The sequence below is a fragment of the Perissodus microlepis genome, chromosome 7, assembly GCF_051167445.1.
Source record: "Perissodus microlepis isolate ML-2025 ecotype Zambia chromosome 7, ASM5116744v1, whole genome shotgun sequence".
NCBI lineage: Eukaryota > Metazoa > Chordata > Actinopteri > Cichliformes > Cichlidae > Perissodus > Perissodus microlepis.
The window spans coordinates 58,370,503-58,388,581 of record NC_140467.1 but is presented as its reverse complement, the minus strand read 5'-3'; the positions used below and the strand labels follow the sequence as shown (position 1 = coordinate 58,388,581).

The 18,079-nt window shown below is 41.2% G+C and overlaps 3 protein-coding genes and 1 pseudogene across 3 annotated transcripts; 1 reads left to right on the top strand and 3 right to left on the bottom strand.

Annotated features, from left to right (window-relative positions):
• Nucleotides 1-1,967: 1,967 nt before the first annotated feature.
• On the top strand, nt 1,968-3,166 carry LOC146384334 (uncharacterized; annotated as a pseudogene).
• Nucleotides 3,167-8,606: 5,440 nt separating this feature from the next.
• LOC146384333 (kinesin-like protein KIF1B) lies at nt 8,607-11,325 on the bottom strand. Its single transcript, XM_084936269.1, has 9 exons — nt 11,229-11,325; nt 10,997-11,130; nt 10,835-10,896; nt 10,595-10,740; nt 10,234-10,415; nt 10,070-10,141; nt 9,850-9,969; nt 9,604-9,756; nt 8,607-9,377 (listed from the first exon to the last, which is right to left on the bottom strand). The coding sequence occupies exons 1-6, from the start codon at nt 11,250-11,252 to the stop codon at nt 10,126-10,128; spliced, it is 564 nt and encodes a 187-aa protein (XP_084792395.1). The 5' UTR covers nt 11,253-11,325; the 3' UTR covers nt 8,607-9,377; nt 9,604-9,756; nt 9,850-9,969; nt 10,070-10,125.
• LOC146384332 (kinesin-like protein KIF1B) lies at nt 11,253-14,472 on the bottom strand. The gene is made up of 5 exons (XM_084932481.1): nt 14,460-14,472; nt 14,011-14,185; nt 13,826-13,892; nt 13,594-13,678; nt 11,253-11,333 (listed from the first exon to the last, which is right to left on the bottom strand). Exons 1-5 carry the CDS (start codon nt 14,470-14,472, stop codon nt 11,326-11,328), a joined length of 348 nt encoding a protein of 115 aa, XP_084788607.1. The 3' UTR covers nt 11,253-11,325.
• On the bottom strand, nt 14,130-17,076 carry LOC146384331 (uncharacterized). Its single transcript, XM_084936268.1, has 4 exons — nt 16,357-17,076; nt 16,061-16,111; nt 15,824-15,867; nt 14,130-15,247 (listed from the first exon to the last, which is right to left on the bottom strand). The coding sequence occupies exons 1-4, from the start codon at nt 16,526-16,528 to the stop codon at nt 14,774-14,776; spliced, it is 741 nt and encodes a 246-aa protein (XP_084792394.1). The 5' UTR covers nt 16,529-17,076; the 3' UTR covers nt 14,130-14,773.
• Between the last annotated feature and the right edge of the window lie 1,003 nt (nt 17,077-18,079).

Sequence of the window (18,079 nt, the reverse complement as noted above, 5' to 3'; positions counted from 1 at the left end):
AACATTTAAAAAGGACATTGCTTCATTGTCTGATTCATTCTTTGTCTGTGTCAGTCCTTAATACACACACGTATACAATAATTCTAGTTGCCATAGTCTCCGGAGACGTGCTCTGTTTTCTCATACTTTTCTTCACTGTTTACCTCATTCTGCCCAATAAAATGTACTAATTTTTGTAAACAATGACTTGTTTTATGCCATTAAAAAACTGTCTCCATATGAGGACGTACTTGAAAAGAAAAAGTCACCACTTTGCATTTTACAAATCAAGTAAACAAACACGGGGCTATTTATCATATAACTAACTTTTAGGTATGTGGGATAGAAGGATAGGAGCTTTAAATGTTGTGCCTCCATAATTATTCTAGAGTCTTTACAGTGTTCAGCGCCTGATGTGATTTGGTGCTACATACATAAACTTGAAGTGAATTAATCCACCTGTTCACAGGAGATCACAGGAAGATGACACCAAACATCAGAAGATCTTATTGTGTGCCACAGTAAAAGGGTGGTTTCTTGGGACTAAAGCACATAATAAACTACAGCAGAAGCTCACATAAAGCAGGAAATAAGCAGGCACCACTTGATCTGCTAATGCACGTTTCACACTTTTATTGTTGCCTCATTCACTAACAGTTTAATGGTGCAAGATTACCATACACATAATTAGGATATCTGCATGACACATCTGGGGTTAACTGATATTAATTGTCAGAGGAGGAAGGTGGAAAATATCATGGCTAGTTTTGTTTGAAAGGCATCAACAGAAAAACACACACAGAAAAAAGTGATGAGGTGAAGAAAGACACAATAAGTCTGCTGTCGTTTTAGATGTCAGCAGCTACTTTGTATAGTCCTATATCTCTGATATTAGAAATAATTTAAATGAGTTAAAATACACCTTTATTTTGATAGAGTTCAGATGGATGCCTAGCATGACTAATGAGTAGATCCTCCAAAAAAAACAACAGACTTCTAATTCACTCAAACCGCTTTCTAATAAAGAGGAAGCACTAATGTAACTCACCTCCTCAGTCGAGGTGCAGGGGTTACATTTTAACTCTCTCTCTCTCTTACATTCAAACCCTCTCTTAGTTCACACTAGAACAGGCCGCCACACCATCATTTGGTTTAATATGAGTGGAACAACTAAACCGCACAGACTTTATTTGATCAGTTAGGTCAACCTTTTATTAATATCAGGGTTCATACACATCTTTCAGAGTCAAATTCAAGCACTGTTTAAGCACATTCAAGGTCCATTTTCAAGCTTTTCCAGCACATTACCAAAAAAGAAGAAAGCATGTTTCACTTTGCATCACCTCAGTAAGACCATGTAGAAATTTAAACAAATCATCTTAGGTCGACTTAAATGTCTTTTATGTCTGTTTTTTGTTAAAACAGAGAAAAATGCACCTCACAAAATACTGAAAAAGGAAACGGTTGCCTTACATGCATATAGTGTACAAACTCAACAAACACATTCCTCTTAAAAATTAAGATGTGCAAATGTGAACAAATCAACTTGTTAGAGATCTTCATCTCCACTGTAAATAAACAACAACCCAGAAAACAAGAAAACTGCACCAAACACCACAAACACCAACAAATTAATGTCTTCTCATCAGATATTGAAGCTTCTTTCCTGTGTGACATAAAAAATAGGAGACAGATGTTTGTTTGTTTTTGTTCTTTTTAACTAGTTAAGCACCCACGCCCAGAAAAATGGGGACATTTCATTTTCGAGCAGGAAGCTCCCCCTTTTTGTTACCCTTTAGATGAATAGAGTTTTTTAATTAAATGCATATTCTTTAATAAATGTTATCTTTTATAAAAAGTAGGATAATTAAAAAAAACTTGTATTATAGTTCTATTGCGTAGAACAAAAACTGTCTTGTTTTCTGTTGTGTGTTATATAATATTAGGGATGTTTGTGACAATTAATTTCTTAATTAATTAACTCCAACATGTTTCCAAGAAAAAAACAACCAATTCAAAAAGATTACGCCGCCTCTCCTTCCTGGCGTGGCCGGCCAATTTCCCCAAATGGCGTCTCATCCTTCCAAAGGGCATTAGAGGAGAGTAGGAAGGAAAACTACCATCTCCAGAAAAAAATGCAACAAATTGAAGAAGAGAAACTTCAACTGGAGGACAAGTGTAGACGAATGGAAGCCCAAAATAAAGAGCTGGAAGACAGACAACAGCGCCAGCCGGACATAAAAATTATTAATGAGGGCTGGGGAATCAAGTTTGCTCAGACCCGAGAGCAAATTGTGCACCTCATTAAAGAAAACAAGCAAAAGAGTGCAGAACTAAAACAAATGACCAACCAGCTCCAAGACAAGAAAACGATGACTGATAAGATACAATGGGATCTCCAATACATGGACCGAAGGAATCAGCTCCTCCAAAGACAGCTCCATGAAGCTGTGGAAGAAAAGAAAGAAATCCTCCAACAGAAGGAAGAGCATGACAAAAAGCAAAGAGACATGCAGCACGAACTGAAGAGCATGCAGGAAAAATACCGAATGCTGAAAGAAAGCCTGGATGAAACACTGCGCCAAAATAAAGACCTTCTTCAACAGAAAGAGCAACAACAAGAAAGACTGAAAGAAGGAAAACATATTGTCCAGGACTTTGAGTCTAAAAATCTAAAACTGCAAGAGTTTTGTAATCAGCCGGAGGACAAAGCAACTAAAGTGGAAGAAGAAAAGGACAAACTGGAGAAACGGTGCTCACAGATGCTCACAGGGATTTTGGTGGAATTCAATAACTTGAAGCGTGAACACACTCAAATGCAGGCACAAAAACAACAAGACAAAATACGTGAAGACCTGCAGCTCACACTCCAAGAAATCCAGAAAAGAAACGAGCAGTTAGAAGACAAGCACAAGGAGGTCCAACAGAGAAATGCAGACATGCACAAGGACAAGCTGATACAGGAGGCAACATCCAAACAACTCAAAGACAAGCTTGAAGAACAACAAGCAACATTAGAAGAGATGGAACAAAGATGTGAGAAACTTGAAAAGCAAAACACAGAAACAATCGATGAGTTGAGAAATCTCATCCTGGAGAAAAAAGCGCTCGTGGAAAAGTGCATGAAAAAAAAGAAAAAATGGTTCCACTTGTTCCGGAGGAGAGACGCTACTGCTTCCTCACCTGATGTAGCCTCGTCTTGCTCCACCTCTGTTAACCCCCCCAACTAGTCCCGGCAGTTGACTGTCCCCTCCTGAGCCTGGTTCTGCCGGAGGTTTCTGCCCGTTTAAAGGCAGTTTTTCCTCCCCACTGTCACCTGGTGCGTGCTCAGAGGGGATTGTTGGGGTTTTCTCTCCTCTGCCTTTTATCTTCATTTACTTGTTTAACTTTTTTCATTATTACTTCGTTTTACCTTGTTTCTTTATTTACTTGCTTGTTTAACTTTTTTTTTTCAACTTATCTAAAAACCAATTGAATTTATCCTTTGAGTATTTTTCATCTCATCTTTACAGAATTTTTCCAAAACATTTTCAAACATTCAGATCTGTCTTTTATTTTCTTCTTGAAACCTCATAAATGGTGAACTAAAAACCCCGGAATATGGTTTGAAACATTGTTTCAGCTGAAACTGGCATAACATGCTTGAGTGTGTGTGTGTGTGTGTGTGTGTGTGTGTGTGTGTGTGTGTGTGTGTGTGTGTGTGTGTGAGTGTGTGAGACAGGTGACAGGGTATCACTAGTTAGGTCATCATGTTTAGGCTCATTCACTCCAAAATTATTTAGGCTAAATCTTTAAAACAGTGTCATTGCATACACATTTTCAATTCACTCCAATCGCACAAATGCAGAAATAATTATTTGCAGTATCTTATTTATTATGAGATTATGTCATGACTGATCATTTGCACCCACACCATCAAAAATGGCATGTTTAATCGGTTATAAGAAAAGGTCAGAAATATAAGTGCCAACATGAGCAATGTCCACAGAAACCTCTGAATCTCAGCTCAAAGCTCAAATAAACCATTTCTACAACCACCAAACAAAGCAAAGACACCAAACAGTTAAAAGAGCAGTGACGTCACCATGAATCTGTGGTCAGGTAATATCCATATTTTGATTGATGATTTTCTGGAGTTAAATGTGAACCGAAGCATATTTTCAAAGGTGTTATATGCTATAAAATACTTTTAAATAAAATAATCTCTAGTTAATTAGGTGTGGGAAATTAAAAAAAATCTCATTTTTCTATGTTTGAGTCACAGCAACTTCACTGGGCTCACATTTTACTGATTCCATTCTTTACTTGCATGTTTTAAACGCTTAAAGCACTTTCACGGGTTTTTATATTCTTTTGAAAATTCATGTGAACTCAAGCTGTCAGAATTGTAATGTAAGCTTTGATAATTGTCCACATTTGTCATTTTGACGATTATCCGTTTATTTTAATGAATACAGCAAACAGAAAAAAACTAACAAATTAACAAACGCGGCTCCTAATAAGACAAAACCTGATGATGCTGCAAAACGCAGTTAAGTGAGAGGAGGCTGTAAAATGGAATAACTGAAAAAGTGGCAGTGTACAGAGGTGGCGTTCCTCACCCTCTGGGTATCCGTAGAGGTTGTCAACAAAGTTGGAGATGGTGTAGTCGAACGCCGCAGCTGAGATGCCGTCGTTGTCCTCACTGTCGTCCACAAACTTCAGCCCCTCTCCCTGGTTCACTCCTATCAGGATGTCATAGTTTAGGAACATGCTGAGTGCTGGAACAGAGCCTGTGTGCATCACAAGTCTACAACAGGAAGTGCAGCTGAAACACAGCTTTGGGAATTGGCAGCATTTCATTTCCCAGTAAACAAAAAAAACATTAGCTGTTGGCTAAAATCCCTACTATAAACTGTAAATACTGCAAATATGTGCAAAGAGCTGCAAACTAATATATATACATTGCAAACAATAAATACACGTTCCAAAATAAAAACACCTCTGCAAATAAAGTGGAAACGTTTGCTCTTGCAGCGCTTCGCATCAACATGTATATGAGGCACTTTTGAGATTTGATCTGTGCATAGGTGCATCTTTGATGTGCAGCTCAGAGATCCACAATCCAGCACGTTTCTGTTTCTCTGACCGTCAGGCTGGCTGATCCGAGGTCACGTCAGAGCTTTATTTTTTATCTATATGTAACAGACAGTTGGTAGCTCTCCTTCCACGCATTTCATACCACACAGCAGGCAGACTGCTGGTTGGTTGACCAGAGTTTTTCAGTGCTTGTCTGCATTAACACTTCTCGAGAGGCGTAGGTGCCAAAAAGTGAATCCGGAGCCGAATGTAGCAGCTGCAGCACGGCACACAGAGCAAATATTTTCATGGGGTAGTATCAGAAATAAGACCTTTGAATATGTAGTCCCTTTAACTTCTTTCCTTCTATTAAACCCTTTGACAAACAGCCATCCAGTGTCCTCTGACATGTGCTCTTATCATTTGTTCCTGATGCTCAGATACAATCCTGGACTCAACATATGTGGCTGTGTCTCTGTCCTTGCTATAGATATGTGTTATTGTGCAAAATAAGGTTAAATAAATTAAGAAATAAATGCCCTCTGTTACATTTCATAGAAACCTTCATTGTGGAATGATTAAAAGCATAAGAAAAAAAATAACAATGTTAAAATAAAAAATTTGAACACAATGAGAGTTAGATGAGGTTTTGATTCAAGAATAAGAATAAAAAAATGAACACATGGTTCCCTGTGATGCTGCTGAACACGAGTACTTCACTTCAGAGATTTCAGCCGACACTGGTGTGACAGCAAAGGGAGTCATGGGACTACATCGTAATCTGTCCTGTGGGCCATTTAAAAGCAGCTTTGCTGGCTAACCACTGCCGTCAAAGCAAAAAAACTAAAGAAACATTGCACCTTCATTCTTTTTTTCTTACGTCCTTCTGACCTTTTCACCGTGTTTTCTTTGAGTCTTTACAACAAGAGTGTAAAGTTAATAGCAGTAAATGTCAAGGCTTTCTGATTCTCAGTGAGATAGAGCGAGCTAGAGGAGCAGAGAGGAATGTGTTAAATGAGGGTTAACTAACACACTGATCCCAGAACAGACTGCATGTACAAATCAAGTTCTCTCCTTAGTTCGTTTTCATCCTCCTAGTCCTCCTCCTCATCTCCTTGTAACCCTGTTTTTATTCCTTGGGATGAAAAAGCAAAAAGGGGCCCAAATCTACTCCTGCAGGAACAATCGGTCATTGTTTGTTTTTTAAACTGCTGAGATATGAAGCGATCCTCACTTGTTTGTCTCTAGTTAGTCTGCAGTTTTTATGTTAACACAAATGCATGAGTATTTTACTGACTCACTAACTGACACTGGCACTATGGGCGGTTTAGAGGCGGCGTATGTACACAGATTGAGGAGGATCTAAGTATGACGTGGATGACAGAGGAAATCGGGCGTGGCCCTCCTGTCAAAGTTCATTCCCACTTTGAGTTTTTGTTTCAGAGACGGTTCAGCCTGATGTAAATTCACTGCTAGAAGAAAAATACCCTATAAATCTATTAGCAGCTATGGTTTAGGTAGCAGAGCGTAAACTAACACGTCACTTGGAGATAACTGTAGATTTTTCCTTCATGGTTTCAAATGTAAGCTGGGTGATTTGGTTTTTGTTTTAAACTGAGCAAACCTGGTCTTCTCCTGAGGACTGCTGCAGGCATAGCTGGACTGGCCATCGGGCATACCGGGCATTTGCCCGGTGGGCCGATGGTAATTTTTCGTTTTAAATGGGCTGACGTTTTGTTGTTGTTGTCTTTTTTTCCATAACCGTGTAAACAGTGAAAGGTGGCGGATTGGACAGATGCTGGCAGACGTGTAAAAATAACTCAATTGTTTGGTAGTGGCTATGGTGGAGCTTTCACAGATTCAGTAAAATTAGCAAGTGGTGGAGGCCAGCAGGTGGATGGGGGAAAGGACTGGAGGTGGAGAGACCCAAGGCGGCCGCCAGTCCGACTGTCAGGTCAAATGAGCTTCAGGTAAGAAGTTATGACCTGCAGTCTATCTGGGTCAAACCAAGTTTAGGTGTAGTTTATTTTCGTTGTGCTAACTTTTTACAGTCAGTTACAATAACTGTGTACTAGCTAGCATGATGGAGTTTCTGTACAGTTGGGTGGGTGCTATGATGTTACTGGTGAACTTTATTTTATTCATATGGTTAGTTAGTAGAGTTGCCTACTGTCCCATAAAAAACGGAATCCTCTGGTATTCAGAGTTAATATTATGCGTTTTGTATTGAGCTGAAAATAAACGCGATTTGTCCCGTACTTCAGCTACAATAAAAAAAAGACAAAAAGCTGGAGTTATTCTGTGTCTTTGCTGCACAGCTGCCTCTTCTTCTCTCACTCTCCCCCCTCCCTCTCCCGCTGTTACTTCAATCATGAAACTGATCAATGATCAGCTGATCGGCGTTTCTGCCACAAGTCCCGTTTCTCTTGCTTGTTTATCTCCCGCTTTGCGCCAGAAAGAGGAAACTAGCGGAGGTCGCGTTAAACAGCAGAAGCGCCTTTAAACTTGATCAGCTGTTGTTAGAATTTATTTAATATTACTTTCTAGTATCAGCTGATGTTTGTTGGAGCCACGGCCATAAAAGCTGCTGGTCATGATATCGGTTTGGTTATCTGGTGAGAGGGAAACATGAAGATGAAACCAGGAGATGTCCTTACTGAATCATCAGAGCTGAACAGGTGATGGAGAAACAGGTTTACCTTTTAGGTGACATGAATGGGTTGAAGGAAAGCTATGAACTGTTTCTGAGAGACAACTTACACCAGGATCCTTTTCTATGTAGCTGACAGCTGGTAACTGTGCAGGGGCGGGTCTAGCAAAGTTTTGCCATGAGGCCAGGTAGAGCATTAACAGGGAAAGGGGGGCACAAAGAAATACTTTTCTTTCTTATTCTCATTTAAAATTTCTAGCTTTTAACAAATAATTATCCGAATCTTACAACCAAAGTTTTCATCTGATGTCAAATTTATAGAAATCCATTATTGTACATAGTAAGTTTTTTTCAGGGTCCCAACATAATTTCTTCAGAAGAAAGTACTGTACATGATGCCAGTATTTTCCCACATTTTCTAGATACTGTACTAGTACTTTGTGTAAAATGCCATCAAAAAGTCAGTTAAGTTTTATTCTTTCTCACCTGTCTTTCTGTCTCCTTTCACTTTTAAAAGGTTGCCATGTTAGAAAAAATATTTTGCCCTGCCATGCTGTTTATTGATGTGGTAAATAAATAGTTTATGAAAATATCACTAAATCTGTCATTTATTATTTTTAATATTCAGTAATGGTCATGTCTCACCTCTAGTCTTCTCTGTCTTAATTTCAGGTTTCCACCATATGTTGTAGATAGTTCAGGAAGTTAACTCAACCAAGCAGTCTTTGGGTTTCGGCTAAGTACTGTTTAGAATACCAGAATAGGGAGGATGGTGTAGGTTTAAGTTTATTAGATTGATATATATGTACCAACAAGACAGCGTGCATCACTGTCACAACGACGTTTGTTTTCATTCAAAGGCTTTATGGTTTTTCCTATAATACCTGGTGGGCTGGTCTCTAGTCAAAATGCCCGGGCTGATTTTTTGTCCCAGTCCAGCTCTGGCTGCAGGTATCATGCAAGCATGTTCATTTAATAAAAAAACAACAACAACAACAACAACAACAACAACAAAAAAAAAAATGAAACTCATTTCAGGAGACAAATAAAACTGATAGAGACATTTTTTTGTACAGATGATTGGCAAACGGAAAGTTTCTAAAGAGTCGTGCACACACAAGTAGACAACTACAACATGCTACTTAGTTAGGGGAGTTTGGGAATGACAACCAAGCGGAACAAAATTAGACGCAAACATTGTCATCGAAACGAAAACACAAAAAGCTGAGGGGAGGGAATAGAGAGGGGGAAAGCTAAGCTGGCAGCGGGGTTGCTGGAGGAAGGCGGGGAGGCAAAAGTTCTGAGGAACTTAAACGTTTTAGTCGCATGAAAAGAGACTTAAGCCCCAAGTCTACTTACAAGAGAAAACTGTCAAGAATCACAATGATTAATAAGTTTTAACACTTGATATTTTTGGTATTTTCAAAGGCTTTTCAGAAAGGATGGAAGCGGTGGTTCTCCCGCGTACCGCTCCGCACGCTCAGTTCTTTGTCAGTCCGCTGTGCCGCCTCGCCAGCTTAGATCTATGGGGAGAGTTTTACGTCTATCCTGCCTCAAACCTTAAGCATGGCCTGCTGGTCTTCACTGTATTCCACCTGTGCTGTGGAGAAGTTGAGGACGCCTCGCTCCACGGGGTCCTGGTCGCTGTTGCTCCATGAAGCTCAGAAAACCCTTCTTGGACACAACAGATCTGAAAAGAAGAGATTTTATTCATTTATTTATTTTTTAAGAGAGCGCTTGTTTTTCTAAGGAAGAAGCAGAGTTGGTTTGTTTCCAGCTGAAATCATCCAGGCTCAGGAATTTGAATCGATCCACATCATTTCTGCTTGAACTAGAGAACATGAGTGTCGACTTACATTTGGTCTGTGAGACACATGTCATAGTGACAGTATTTGGGTTAATATGGCATTACTCACCCTGGTCGCATTTCTTCAATATCAGGCACCAAGTTCAGGAACTCGTTCTTTGCAGCCCGCGCAAGGTAGGAGGTCTCCAGAGTGGGAACCATCAGGAAGTTTTCATAGTCTGAGCAGGAGGGACTGGAGGCACGTGAGCTGTTCTCAGGGGTCCTTTAACACAAATCACACCAAGTTAGAATCAAATAGATAACCTGTCAATAACCGTTTGCAGATCGAGGTCAATGTTCCTAAAAATATGTTTACTTCTGGCCCATGGAGCCTCAGCGGGAGTCCGAGAGAGGGGCAGGTAGAGGAAGGGGTGAGGGTGGCACTGCTGAAGCTCGTCACGGATGGATCACGTCCGGTCGGTGAGATGTCAGAAAGCTGAAGTGAAACAACAGCAGGATGAGGTAGACGTCAATATATGAACTCCCTGATGTGACACAGAAAGGCTATTTTTTTATTTATTTGTATTATTTCTCACCTTGCAGTCACTGATGCTGTTCACCAGCTGGTTGTATTCACTATTGAAGGTGTGTGTCAGAAGGCGCAGGCACTACAACACAACAGGAACAAGACCGATCAGCTCCAAGCAGAGAAGGAAGAAGGCAGCAACAAGAACGCCCACTAAGCCGACGTTTTTCTCACCTTGGTGGCCAGCTCCTTCTCACGCTTTCAAAGGTGGTGCTGGAGATCTGCGAGGAGATGGAGGTGGACGTGGACAGAGTGCCGGAGCTCACGCTGGGGGACTGAGACTCACTCAGGGACTTGGTGGTGGGAGCTGTTCCCACGGGAGCCGCCTCTCCCAGAAGGTGACGGATCTTTTCCACCTGGACGAAAGATGGGGGCGAATGTGAGGTGGGGAGAAGAGGGGGGGGTTAGTCATGTAAAGTCTGTACTCTAAGAAAAAACTTTTTAGAATAGCACTTTGGTCTTTGAGTTGAAAAGTCATTTTTCCCTCTACGATATTAAACAGATTTATTTCTTTATGAATCTTTTAAGGCCCCACCTCCTGCAGCTGCTCCATCTTCTCTAGCTCCCACTGGTGCTCTAGGATGAGGATATCTCCTCTGGGCCTCCGGCCGGCCAGGTTCTCCTCTCCACGCACGTAAGCCACTGATGTGTCCAGGACCTTCCTCCTCCTCCTCTGCATCCCTGCTCAGGACATGAGCCCTCATTAGGATGAAGCTCTCCGCAGAATTATGATAAAACAGCTGCCGTTCTTTAAACATGTTTCATGTCCACTCACCTGGGCTTCCAGTGTCAGACATCTTACACAAGCTCAGCTCGTAGATCCCAGTCACTCGGTTGCTATAATGAAGCAGAAGTTATGAAGAAGGAAACTTTGTAACAGGGCAGATATCTTTGATTGTGAAGCAGAGATGGCCACAGTGCAGCAGCCCAGATTTACCAGTCAGGAGTTTTGGAGTATTCAGTCCCAAAGAGGTTCTTGAGAGAACGGGGTGGGGACAACTTGGCGTCTCGGGAGTAAAAGACCATGCAGATGTCTTTGGTGATAATGGCAGGCTGGATGCAATGGTCCAGCTGCAGAAAGGAGATACAGGGTGTGTGTTAGACACGATGACATCAAGAGACTTAAAAACACATACAAACAGGTACAACACGGCGGAGCAGCGACTGACCTCCAGATACGCAGATAAGGTCATGTAGATCTTCTCTCCATAGGGAGTTACGCAGTTGAGCAGGAGGGAGTTGTGCAGGGAGCTGTCCCACACTGCCTCAAAGTCCTGAAAAAGACAGAAAGAGGAAAAGTTAGCTTGACAGCATTATTTTTTATGAAGTCCTACTTGGTGCTAACATTACAGGGTCTCTGTTTACAGCAGTGTGTCATGTTGTTAAAAAAAGGGAGTGACGTGAGCACAGTTCTGACATATCAGGAAGTGAACACAGTGACTGAAGCGGTGTTCACATTCATCCTTTAATCATGACAAAACGTGAGGAATCGCACTGAGGTGAGACCTTGACAACAGACAAATCAGGAGCCACAGAGTGTCAAGTGTCAGCCGACACCAATCGGGACAATGATAAGAAAGAAATTCATTTACAGACACGTGAAAAAGCAGTTTAAGGTTCTAGATCTGGATTATTACAACACATTATTTATTTAAAGCAACCCAAAATGCACAAATGACTATAACCAAGTACATCCTGTGATTCAGCAGCTGATAGAACCAACTTTAGCAGCAAAAACTTGAGGTAATCATTTTTTATTAGTGTTTCACAGCAGTGTGGACGGATTTCTGGCCCGTTTGTCTTTACAATGTTTCTTCGGTTCATTGAAGTTTGCAGATATTTATTCATTCACAGCTTTCGTAACGTTCAATCATGTTGAAGTCTCAACTTTGAGCCATGCAGCACCACTCTGTTGTTGCTTTGCTGCTGCGCTCTGGGGTCACTGACCCAACGATGATCTCTTTGACTCTTGAATACTTCAGTGACCTGGACACTTTGCAGATTCTTTGGCAGCAAAAAAAGACCAAATAATCATCACCCGAGCAAAACCGTTGGTATGAGGTGTTTGTGCTGATATGCCGTGTTTGGTTTTCACCAATGTTGAAGCTGTGCATTAGGGCTTAGGTTTTCAACTTTGCAAACCTAACCCATGCTGCCATGTTGTATTTAGAGGGAAAATGGTTTCTCCTGGAAGTCTTTCCAAACAGGCCATATTTGTTGAGTCTTTTTCTAATTGCACTGTCATGAACTCCAACATTTAGCATGCTAACTGTGGCCTGTAGAGCCTCAGATGTGTGGGGTGAATTTTCTGGGACGTCCACTCCTGGTAAGATTGGAAACAGTCTTTGATTTTTTTTAACTTGAGAATAATCTTTCTTGCTGTAAAATGATCGACTTCAAAGCCTTCCCAGATTCATGGGTATCAACAACTGCTTCTCTTCTCCTCAGTATGTTACCACTTACCTGAATACACCACACCAGCAAACTGACAGTAGTGGTTACACTTACTGATGATCTAGTGCATTTGATTAGCACTTGGCTGATACTGACCCTCTTAACTAATTATGGAAATAGTCTTGGATGTACTTAGTTTTTTAAACATCTGAATTTCGGCTCAGTGTTTGTTAAATAAATAATGACGTGGTATAATGTGTTCTGTGTTGTTCATCTGAGGTTGCATTTACCTCATATTAAGACCTACTAAGGACCTGATATTTTTAAATTTATGTCCTGATACATAAAACCTGAGAGCTCACATAACTGCATATGCTCAGAATAGACAGCACACATGGATACAAATTACTGCCTTGCAGCAGCAATCTTAAGACCATCACTATGAGCTCCATATAAGATTACACTGTTCCTGTTACTAACAGCAGGGGGCACTATCAGCCACAGACTCAGAGCCAGATATGCTCTGCTGGTGCCTCATTGTTACTGAGGTAAGACTTTATAGTGAGAAACAGCTGAGGGGAAAACACTGATCTGGAAACGTCTGAGTGTTACAGAGGATATACATAGCACTATGGTTCAGTGTCACACAATCACAAACAAATACAGCAAAGTACTAAAAAGGGTGTTGCCTCCAAAGATCGCTTTTACTGGTTTGGAGCTTAGGAGGCTTAATAACGACAGGCATGAATGAAGACAGATCAGAACAGCTGTTTTATCACAGCATCCAGTACCAACACAATCATCCACACTCAAGAGGCTGTTGGCTTCAGAGTCAGCAGCTGAATGTCTAAAATATCAAATGTCATTTTTTGGTCCATCAGCTACAGCATGAACTGCTTAAAGTGAGAAGCAGCCTAAAGCCCGACAGATTCATCTTTCCAGACTGAAAATATCTCAGAGTGAACCGAGTGGTGCGTTTTCAGTGTGATCTCACAAAGTCAAATCCCTTTAATGATGTTCTGTCCTGTCTTCCTCTATCAAAAGCACACAAACACTATAAAACATTGTTTCTGTGCTTTGGGGTTTTTGTTTTCTACAGAGAGGTATAGTACGACTAGACCCTAAAGGTAGGCTGCTCACCTACAACCAGCTCACGAACATCTTTCCAATGGAGCTCGCTGCCCTTCTCGTGGATGAGGGTCACTGTGATCCTCCGCTGGACCCCCTGCAGCAAACATAACAGGAGCTCAGGATCACAGTGAGCACAGCTAGAGCAACATTACGCTTTAAAAGAAGATATTCAACTGTGTACAAAGGAAGCAGTTACCACTGTGTGAGTAATAAGAAAACAACATGTGCACCAATCCTGTACCTGGTGCAGCAGGTAGGTACCATGACAGGGCAGGCCTCCACTGTGATCCACGATGGCTGGGATGTACCTGTGCATGGAGGGAGGAGGTGACACAACATCCCAACGTATAATATTCTTCCTGGAGATAATTTTTATGGTTCCTTTAAAGCTTGTGCGTGAATATAACACTCCAGGTGGATACTCACTCTCCAGTGGGCTCCAGCTCACTGATCTCAAACCAGACCAGCAGGTCGTACTTGCTGACACACTGACCCAGGTTGGATTTGGTGATGGTGTTCAACTTGGTGGCTGCAACTGCCACACACACACACACACACACACACACACACACACACACACACACACACACACACACACAAGCTCAACGTTAACAAGTGGGAATTTGTCTGAATTTAAGAGAAGATGAATAAAAGTGAGGAGTATTTACTACATGCTTTGGGTGACTAAATGGAGGATGGATAGGTGACGTGAAAACACTACTGACCCTTTATACTGAGCCAATAGCTCACACACTTCTATTAAATCTGTCTAAACAGCCAGTAATCACAGAGGATAGATACTGGAAGCAAACTGAAATGTTAGGAGGAACTAAATCACACATTACAACACCAGTGGCAGCACCCTGCTGTCTCACACATCTGGATCATGGTCCTGTTGAAACGGGCTAAACGCTAAAGCTCACAGTTGCATTCGTCTATACTCAATATGATCGAAAGGAATGTTATTACACTTGAAAACTGCTCTATTCACGTCTTCTTTTGGTGTGAATGATATGTCAGCAAGGTGCAGCACTCATAACCACAGCAGAGCTTTACCATGCTACCGCCTACAGCCACAGAGCACTATAAGAGCACAGCACGACTCTAATTACTACAGCAACCAGCATCAAATGTCTGGCTCATTAGCTACAACAGAGTCCACTGTACCAACCATGATGCTTGGGGACAGTTAGCACAGGGTCACTGGGAGGAAGGGGAAGTGAGAGAGCTGGTCAGCCTCGTCCTCTAGACTGGCCACAGCAGAGGACGCCAGGAAGTTGGCGTGCTCGGACAGCGTGTCCAGCACTTTGCCGTTCACATAGCCGCTCACAAGGTAGCGGATCAACTCTATCTTACGGGTATAGTCTGGATGTGCGATATTGATGAACGGTGAGAGAGATTGAAGGGGAAAAGAAGAGGAAGGAGGACAGAGTTGGGTAAGAGGATTATATAAATAAGAGATACATACATACATACATATCCAAAGGAGGTGAGAAATGACAAGGGAAAAAAAGTGGAAGGTCACATGAGGCATGCTTATGTAACAAAAAATCAACATAAAATTATTGATGGCAAAGAACACATTGAAGTGACATGGAAACACTCGCCTGGTTTGGACAGAGACATGGGAATAGGATAGTACTTCCTGGATGCTGTTGGAGGACTGTTGACATAATACAAATACCTTTTATTTATATATGCATATAAAATTAGCCAATGTGATTAGAATACAATCGTTTACACATTTCTAACAAAATCTGCTGCATTAAATATGAATTATCACTGCATGACTGGATCTGCTGTTTGACCCCCACCAACCTGGTCCCGTCCTGATATTCTAACTCTGTAATATGCAACTTCTGTCAGTGTTCTGATACTGGAAACTGAATTTCCTGGAGGAACCACCCGAGGGATTAATAAAGTTCTATCTAATCTACATCGACAACAGAAAAAGAAAATCTGCTGCTTGCAACAGCATTGTGTTAGAAGCATTTGTACTGGAGTGAATGCATTTAACTGTACTTGCATCATCTGTTAAAAGTACTTATATATTGCAATAAGACTGCAAAAAGCAAAGGGGATTGAATTCTATAGTATGTGGTATGTGTATAAGGTGACACATGTATGCAGTTTCCTGCCATTAGTGTAATGTAAACTTGGAATCATCACATATCTACAGGTATTTGTACTGAATGGAATGAGCTGTGGTGATTAAAAGCATTAGCAAAAGCATACTTACTAGTGGCCTTTTCTTCTTAGGTCTGGATCTTGATGCCTCTGGGACTGAAGATCACAGCCAAGTCACCAGTTTCATAAACAATAAACAAACAAAAAGCAAATAAACAAAACACTTTCAGAGATCGCACAACTTTTGTTTTCATCTTCATATGATAATGTTCCTTGAATCAAATCTACCATATACACTCTACTACAGTGTATCAAACTAGTCTAAATACTTCCACAAACAATGACATACCCATCTTTGTCTTTTTGTGGCTTTCACCAAAAACTCTCCCCCTGGTGGATCCTGTGTTGACGTACGTGATTTCGGGAGAAACAAAAACAAAATCATTTTAAATGGTTACATTAAATGTAATATTATCAACATTCAATAGATTTGACTGTACATGTATCAGCTGGTGTAAAATACATGTTCCTTGATCCTTGGTCAGGGAACATAAATTACTGTCGTTTCAGCCATCAGGTACTCCTCTAAAATTCAGCCTGGACTCCAAATATAAAGCATACAATACATACAAACATACAAATCACCTTTGCTGGTCTTGTTGCCTGCGTGCTCCACTTGCCCCTCTGAAGTGCTCAGTGGGTCATCCTGTCCCTTGTTGAGCTTAATCTTCTCCATCACATTCCTCACTTCCTCCACCTGCGTGGTCCTCACCTCCCGTGCCTCCATAATCGTTGACTCCTCCTGGTTGTTGATCATTCAAGTTAGTTTACACAATGGGTCAAACTTTTAACTTTATCCTGCTTTACGCCTCCTGGTTTGTAGCAGACTAAGTATATATGATGTATGAAAGGGAACAGAGTGGAGTTAAAGTGTGAGGGTGAAGGAGAAGATGTTGTGACTCAGTGATGATGATGATGATGACCAAACGTCAGTCTACTGGAAGTGCAAAATGCTACAGACCCCTGACTCCACCAAAACATCGAGCTTAAGACTACATACCTTTTCTTCAAGGCCCGTGTACAATGTGCTCTTTAACCTCTATAAACTTCAAATCCAAGTGTATACACAGATGCCACACTGACAGACTGAAAAGAATTACAAAAGCTTTTGGTAAAACATCTTGTGATGACTATCTACATTGCATGTGACTTCACTGTGTTGGAACAGATGTACTATAAATGCCAGTTCATCTCACAACAGCTACTGAACGTGTTAATTTAAATCTGTCTAAAGAGCCAGTAATCACAGAGGATAGATACTGGAAGCATACTGAAATGTTAGGAGGAACTAAATCACACATTACAACACCAGTGGCAGCCAGTGTTGCCAACTTAGCGACTTTGTCGCTATATTTAGCGAGTTTTCAGACCCCCTTCGCGACTTTTTTTCTAAAAAGCGACTAGCGACAAATCTGGCGACTTTTTCTGGTATTATTGGAGACTTATTTATGACGACTTTTTGACGTGAAAACGCGTATGGCTCTTACTCTCAACAAGCAGCGGTGCTGCGGTGGGCACCTCACCCGTGCCAAAGCGCTCCCAGGCGGAGGATAGTCCTCCCCCCGCTGCTATCAGGGCAGGAGACGTTCACGCCTGTGCGTCCAAACGGCAAATGAATCGCGCATGAGCGAAGCCGCTGCTCCCGCACTGACTGTAATGCAGTCAGTTCTTCCTTTACTGTTATGCTGTTTTGTGGATCACAAGGTTTAAAACTACTTATAAACACGCACTCTCACACACAAAGTAACTCCACCAGAGTGCCAGTTTCGGGTCACTTTTGCCGGTCCAGGCCTGGATAAAGGAGCAGGGTTGGAATTGTGACATTAAAAAAACAATAATTGCTAAAAGAAATTTAATTTGTAGTTCTAAATAAATTCTAACTGCATTTAGGACGTTTTTTACTCACTTTATGTCTCTTCCATGATGTTATTTCTCTCCCCAACAACGTAGGTTACAATTATATTAGCATGACTAATTATGCAAATTAGGCGATGATGTCATTTGGCGACTTCTAGCGACTTTTAGGACAGCCAATAGCGATTTTCCTTACTGAGGAGTTGGCAACACTGGTGGCAGCACCCTGCTGTCTCACACATGGGATCACGGTCCTGTTGAAACGGGATAATCGCTAAAGCTCACAGTTGCATTCCTCTATACTCAATATGATCGAAAAAACTATTTTAACAAACAATTAAAAAATGAACAAGTAAAAGATCTACTATAGCCAAAAGAAGACCATTTACAGACTATAGCCCTGTGAACAAGTATTTGCCTCCTTTCTGATTTCGTATCTTATTCCATATTTGTC